The sequence below is a fragment of the Polistes fuscatus genome, unplaced genomic scaffold, assembly GCF_010416935.1.
Source record: "Polistes fuscatus isolate 324 unplaced genomic scaffold, CU_Pfus_HIC Scaffold8, whole genome shotgun sequence".
Classification (NCBI taxonomy): Eukaryota; Metazoa; Arthropoda; class Insecta; order Hymenoptera; family Vespidae; genus Polistes; species Polistes fuscatus.
Window position 1 is genome coordinate 420,954 of NW_025113162.1, and position 7,754 is coordinate 428,707.

The 7,754-nt window shown below is 29.3% G+C and overlaps 1 protein-coding gene across 1 annotated transcript; it reads right to left on the reverse strand.

Annotated features, from left to right (window-relative positions):
• Positions 1–3,021: 3,021 nt before the first annotated feature.
• Positions 3,022–5,520, reverse strand: LOC122524921 (calcium uniporter protein, mitochondrial). Its single transcript, XM_043647441.1, has 6 exons — positions 5,439–5,520; positions 5,104–5,280; positions 4,709–4,827; positions 4,478–4,624; positions 3,654–3,857; positions 3,022–3,363 (listed from the first exon to the last, which is right to left on the reverse strand). The coding sequence occupies exons 1-6, from the start codon at positions 5,518–5,520 to the stop codon at positions 3,022–3,024; spliced, it is 1,071 nt and encodes a 356-aa protein (XP_043503376.1).
• Positions 5,521–7,754: the final 2,234 nt, after the last annotated feature.

The window sequence follows — 7,754 nt, forward strand, 5'->3', positions numbered from 1 at the left end:
ATTCGGTAGATATTTATCAGATCAGCATTTTTCATTTAATTAATTAATATAAGCGGCCAATATTGTATCAATTAATAAAAATAATTAATACAAATATTTATCAATACTTATGATCAAATATCAGTATATAATAACATAGATATAATTAAACAATATCGTATTGACGAATATAATGATATATAGTTATTTATAATAAACAAAAAAAAAGTATCATTATATTTTATATTATATAATTATAAATGAATCAAAGTACTGATCAAATAAATAGAAATATCAAGATTTTTGACGTAGAAATATTATAGATTGTTAAATTGGCACTAAGAGATTACGGGTTCGTCTACGTATGTGTGTCTTTTTAATTAGGATGCGTGCAACGTGTTTGTAGAAAGCATGTGTTTTATATTTATTCTCACTGTTCATTCACTAGATAAAACTCTATTCGCGTGAAATTGTCTACGTCAAATATTTCGCTTCCGATACATTTCTCTATATCAAAATTTTTCGCAAAGCTTTTACAGTTATCGTCAGTTAAATCGCAGATACTATTTTTTCTCCGATAATCATTATTTATTTATTTATTTTTTTTATCTCTTTATACTCTTTATCCTAATCCCGTGCCAAATGTTTTTTTAAATATAAGTCTAGTAGAAGGAAGTGCATATAAAAAGGAGTACAGATGATCTATTTATTATTATTATTATTGTTATTATTATTTTATTTTTTTAATAGCGATAGAATAATTAGGAAAGATCTAAAAGAACAGTTTGACAGATGAATGATTTCCGTCACGGTTATCGATCGTTCGATTGTTCGATCATTCGCAAACGACTCACTCATTTTACGACTCTCGTCTCAGAAAATATAAGAAGATAAACAAAAACAAATACAAATAAAATAACATAAATTTTAAATAATTGTCGTTTCGCTTGTCAATTAAAGTAAGAACAAAAATTTCACCAAAGTATAATTAATTGTATTGCATTTGCGGTAAAAGTTTGGAGAAAATGATTTATACTTTCGATTGAGAAGAATAATAAATAATCATACAAATGAAGGGGGGGAGGGGAGGGGGCTATACTCTTATTCGTAACATACATTACTCTGTTAAATAAGTACAACGAGGTATAATTATTTCCGTCTTATTTTCTATTTTTTTTTATCTTCTTTTTTTCTTAAACTAGACAAAGAAAGAGAGAAAGAGAGAGAGAGAGAGAGAGAGAGAAGCGTTAATATGAGTGATCCAAGAGTATTTCACGGTAGTAACTTCACGATTACGGACGGATAGATAGAATGTGAGGAGACTTTTACGAAAGCGAGAGAAAAAGTTCCTTCAGAGATTCCTATAAGAGTAATCTACTTTCAACGTTTAGTCATACATACAATACTTTCATGGAAAATATTCCCAGAATGCTATAGGATAGTTAATGGGCATAGTAGAGGTAATAGTTAAATGGTATAGGCTAATAATATAAGAGGAAAGATAAATATAGAATGAATTTAGATTTTAAAAATTATATCGAAGATTTTTGTTTCGTTTTTTTTTCTTTTTCTTTTTATAATCAATATGAAGCCGGTTATTCTTAATCGAAATCGTCCAATACTAACATTAACACTTACTGTCTAGAAATAACGCGTACACGTGTAATTATCAACAAGTTCGTATAATATTTAACACTTCTTTCTTTTTTCTTTTCTTTACCTTTCTTACTATTATCTTTTTTTGTTTTCTATTAATTACTATCAATGAAATATTAACTTAGTAAGCGCGATTCGACGGGGAAGAAGAAAACAACAGAAAAAATAAAAATAATGTATCTGTCATTTGATAAAAAATATAAATAAGTACGTACACATTTAATTAAATGGTTCTTAAGTATATATGAGATTCGCTTTGTAGAAATTCGTAGTGCCTCATCGTTCATTAGAAATCGACGATCAACGGTAATGTAAATAATCGTTTGAAATTAAACGTCAATGAAATTTTTAGGAATATAAACGTGTAATTAAATGTGACGATTACGACATTTGTGCATTTACGTAGCTGATCGTAGATTCAATTTTTTAATTACAAATATTTTAATTATTTAACATTTAAAGAATAATATAACTAAATTGTAGTCTAAAAATAATCGTAAGAAATTAAAGGAACATATTTATATATATTTTAAAAGAAATTCTTAATAAATAATAATTATATTATGAAGCCTATTTGCGCTTTCGTGTTAAAATTAGAAGCTAAAAGATTAAAAAGTCTTTTAATTATAATAAAAATTCATTTGTATATACTTTTTTTCACCCCCTTCCCCTCCTCCTCTATAGAGGTTTCGATGCATCATGAAAGAAGAGAGTGTCGGTCGACGGATTAAACATTTTTAATAATAAAATTCGCACGAGACGAAAACAGGCGGAAGACCGAATCGCGTAAGATTTCGTTCTCTTCGTTATCTCTTATTATTCATTCGAACCTATCACAACCGACAGTATCGACCATTGTGCAGGCCCTTCTTCTTAATATAATGATAATTAATAATTAATAATATACTAAAATCGTTGAGTTGAGGAACGTCGTTTATTGTTCAAACGACATACTCGGAAGACTGCGACGAAGACACCACCAGTCGTATTAGTTTTCTCTTTTTCTTTTTTCAATAAAAGAAAAAAAAAACAAATAATCTACAAAAAAAAAAGATAAAAAGAAAACTAGAAGTAGTAGTCATGTATTATTTAAATATCTTCGTACTCAGCTTCGATTTCCTCGAGGTATTCGTCCTAAATGATCAATAATAGTTATCACTCAAGAGTATTTTATCTTTTCCTTTTTTTTTGTTGTTTCTTTTAACTTTTCTTCTTCCTCTTCTTCTTTCTCTTCTTCTTTCTTTTAATATAGGATTAAATGTTTGTTCAGTTCATTAACAATGATCGTTGACGTTTGTTACGCGATTAAGCGTTCGGTGTTGTTACTTTTCTTTTTTTTTTCCTTTTTTTTAATAACCCTGACTGAAATTGGTAACTCACGATAACTTATCTAAATTTATCGTACTCGAGTGTCTTCGATGTTTCCTGTTTTTCAATTTTAATTCCCATTTTAGGAACGTCTCTTTGTGGACTAGGGCTAGGACTAGGACTAGGACTAGGTGAGGAACTAGGCGATCTCGAACTGCTAGAGCTGTATCTTCGTTTCTTCTCTTCCATTTGTAGTCTTCGTTCATATAAAGGACCTCGAATCACTTTCAATGTACTCTCCAAATCGTATGCTCGATCCTTCAAACGATTATACGCCTCTATATCCAATCCGATTTGCCTCGCTCTTTTGTGAAGTTCTATCAAACGTCGCCTGTTCACTACGTCCTGTAGCACGTATTCCTGTAGAAAATCAAAAATAGTTATTACAAAAAAATATTTTTCTTTCCATGTCCTCCGATATTATTAAACATGCATGCAATAGTTAGATTATTTTCAAATACATTTCTTACGAATTATATTTGAAATAATCCGTTGAAATTAATTTTCGTATTGTCTAATTTATAAATATAGTTTTTGTCTTTATTATTATATAACCTTGCTGATAATAATAATAATAATAAGTGAAAAATTACTTTCTGTATAAATAGAAGCAAAATTTGTATTTAATTTTCTTTTTTTGTTTAACAAACCTGCTGCGTCAGAAGGAAATAAATGAACCAACCAACGGCGGTTCCATAAGTAACGAAATAAGTAACAGGTTCCATGATATCCCAAGAATATTCCCACCAAGTTAGTCTCGCAAAACCACCAGCGTGCACTGACATCAACACTAACGCTATCCAAGCATTGAAATTTGCCCTTCTGATAGCTGCATTTTCCAACTCTTGCAGCTTCTGTTTCATCGAGGTCAAAAGTTTATACATGAGATGCATATGTAAATATAATGTATACATATTAACATGAAAGTTCATGACATAATAGATCAAAACTATATTGGTTTAAATTTCAAAGGTAATTCGATATCACTTTGATAACTCCATCATCGTGTTTAAAATGTATCATCGTAAAGTGCAACTCTAATATAATCGTGAGCTTATATAGAGCAAAAGATTTGAAGGTAAATAGCCAACGGTTAAAGTTAACTAAAAAGATATACTATTTTCTTTTAACTGAGCGTATCAAACATGAAATAACATTGAGCTACATATAAGAAGGTAAAGAAAACGAAAAAATCGAGAAAGAAGAAGAAGAAGAAGAAGAAGAAAAAGAAGTAGAAGTAGGTTCGTGAATGAAATGGTTAAATAGAAAGAAAGGTAGACTGTAAAATGCCCAGGTAAATTCACGAACCGAGAGAAAATGGAAAATGTAACGAAAAACGTGTTCCCAATTCTCTCTTTCAAATCTCCGATACGTGATTGAAATAAGAAACTTTATAAATTCCGTAAAATGACTACTGGGGTTATTCTAAAATAAATAGTTTATAAATGTGCCTATTGGGAAGATTTTTTCTTACCTGTTCGTACGGTTTCAACTGCAATTTGATATCTTCCAACTCTGCTATAACTTGTCTCTCCATGTCAGCATGATATTCACGTACTTGTAAGTTCTCGTAAAGTTGCCCCACCAATATTTGCACGTCCGATAGTTTCTGCATAGTTTCCTGTTTTAGATATTTATACAGTAAGGATAATGAGTAGTTACGAATTTAATAAGATTGCAAATACACTGAAATATCGATATTTACCATCGTATGTTTTTGATATAATGGAGGTTGCACGATGTATTCCATATCGTTTATTATTAATTTAAACTCACTTTGTAAGAGATTCTCTATCGTGTTGCTCGAACCTATCCGGATACCATCTAAAAATAATTAGAGTTTTATTAAATATTAATATTTTTTTATTTTATGTATTATATACATTTTTATATTAGTAATTATTGTATTTATTTAACCAGTTAACTATTTATGATGTGACATAAACAATTAACAAGCAGGTTCAAGACTTTAATTATGCGATTATTTTTTAATAACTAAATTTCGTTTTTTATTCGAAATAAAAACTGCCAATTATTTTTAAATCAATTTACAATAATATATATTTTGTGATTATTATTAAAATGAATATATGATCATACCTATCGTTGTAATGATCGCTCGATCAACCCCACGATCTTCATTTTTGATCATATCGATGAAGTCACCGACTGTACAAGTAATTGGCTTCAATGCGAATATACAGTATTCCTTTCTCGATGGCAGAGGTAAAGTAATATTTGGCAGTCCCCTTTGATATGTCACGGTAACGTTAGGAACTGAAAATTGAATCAAACGGAAGATTAGAAATTCAATTAAAAATGAATTCTTCCTACTCGGATCAATGTCCTTATATAGATAAGATTTTATTAAGGAAACGAATTATACTCGGACGGTTAAAAATGATTATGAGCAGGAGCGTACGGAAAAACGATACTTCGCGTGAGAAGGAAACATGCTAAAAATATTGCACGCGATTCTTTTACTCGTCTGCTTGGTTTTTCATTTTTTGTTGCCATAACTTTTCATCTCTCCTAAATTCTAAACAAACAAATCAACGATTGTTTAACATTTAATATGAATATCACTGAAATCTAGGGATTTTTGGTATCTTTAAATATTATATTCATAATACGTTTGTAACATCTTTTTAATAACAAATAACAATATATTTAAGTAAAATTATTAAACATTTTTATAAACGACGTTAAAAGTTTACAATCAAATATATTTCAATGTGAAAAATAATTTATTAAAATAATTTCAACTTGAAATGTATTGTAATAATTTTGGAATGTGATAAGGTTCAAATACGTTAAAGGTAAAGGTGATATTATCACACCTGATCTAATGACAAAGAGCTTGACATATATTACAACCATAGTTAGATTGACCGGTTCGTGCGAATTCGTTTGCGTGATAACAAGGGAGGGAACATGATCGAGAACCTGAGGCCACATTAACCTGGTTAGAAGCCGTTGAAACGGCAGAGGAAGGTATCAGAGTGTGGAGAACGGAATAAAATGAACGATCAAAAGAGCGAGGGGTCCAAGAGGAAAGGGTGAAACGTTTCGCTGTAAGCAGAACGGAACTGAGCGTCGATCCGCATCATTTTCTATCTCTTTCTATCCCGTACAAACGTTTCCATGTATTTTCCTATATATGTATATACGTATGCATGATTGCATATATGCATGTGAGTATGTAGACATGTGCATGTTGAAACGCGCATGTGCGCTGTTATATCTTTCTCTCTTTCTTTTCAGATGCATCCGCAATTCCGGAACGATTTTCGATCTTATGACGGAAATTCGAGAAAAGAAAATGCCAGCCAACTAACACGATTTTAACTAAAAGAACCTGCCAAGAAGAGTCTTGAATTTATCTCTTCTTAATATTTTATACATCATTAAATAGACCCTTTTTATTTTTATTAATGAAGAATTTCAATGAAATTTGCACTATAACTTTTACATATTGTATATATAATAACATATAACATAAATTATATATACTGTAATTATATTATACTATAGATGTACAAATTAATTCGGTGCCTTTTAAAAACCAATTTAATATTTATTTATAACACAAAATTCATTCTAATTCAGAATACATTATTTTTATAATCTGTTACTATGAGATGTAATATACTTCAAATAATTTTGAGAAATCAACGTGGATTACAATTTGAACAGCATTGAATTTTATTATTGTTCAATTGATTCTACTTCTACTAATACTATGAGGGAGAAAGAGAGAGCGATATTTCAATGTTCATGAAAGTTAATATAAGTATTGACAAGAAGGGGTATTGGGAAGTAGGAAATTGCGATAGGGCTTTAAGTTAAACGCGTTTTCTTCACGCTTATAAAAGATTTGCTAGGAAATCCGAGAGGATTTCAGTTTTGCGAGAGAAATGAAACTACGAGTAAACTATAAATCTCTCGAATACCGATTGGTCTTCAAAAACAACAAATATGATGTATCTAGTATGCATTGCGTTCTACGAAATGTTTCCAAAGTTGATCCCTCCGCCAAATTCTGAATACAATTTCTTCAATATATACGTACAAGTTTCTATTTCCTTTATTCCATTGGATTGCAAAAGGATTTATAATAATAATAAAAAACAAGAAGAAAGAAAGAAGGTAACGAAGGATGTAACGTTATAGTTATTTTATTTTATGTTCGTTTCGACCGGACACCGATAATTCTGCGAGATCTTACGTCATTTACTCTTAACAATAATGGAATTAAGTGTAATCGTTATTATCGTTCATAATTTCCGAATAATTTTAATATAGATTGAAGATTTTTATCGAATTATTTTCATTATAAAAAGATTACAAAAGATTATAATTATAATAATGTCATATCTCATTTTTGTTTTTAAAACAAAAAAAAAATTTATCTGCGAAATTTTGATCCAAGTATTATAATATACACAGGATATAATATACAAATTTTTTAATTGAAATACTTTAGTATCTTAAAAAAAGCAGGTTTGACAAAATAAAGTTGGAAACAGAAGTTGTTCAGTTTTAAGAAACAAATATGAGAAAAATATGAAGTCAACTTCTTGGAAACTTATAATTTTTGTAACAGGATCTTATTTAAAGAAAAAAAAACACGAACACTTTTAACTTCTAACTTTTTTTTATCTAACTTTTGTATATAGGTAAGTTTTTTAGAATCGAGATATTTGAATATCTCGATAACAAGAGATTTTTGGAAAGAAAAAATAAATACA

What these genes read in the sequence shown, in the direction of transcription:
- LOC122524921 (XM_043647441.1), bottom strand. Translation starts at nt 5,520, where the DNA reads ATGGCAACAAAAAATGAAAAACCAAGCAGACGAGTAAAAGAATCGCGT. An exon ending in ATGTTTCCTTCTCACGCGAA is followed by an intron (nt 5,281 to 5,438) that starts GTATCGTTTTTC and finishes TTCAATTTTCAG; the next exon opens with TTCCTAACGTTACCGTGACA. An exon ending in TATATCAAAAACATACGATG is followed by an intron (nt 4,625 to 4,708) that starts GTAAATATCGAT and finishes TATCTAAAACAG; the next exon opens with GAAACTATGCAGAAACTATC.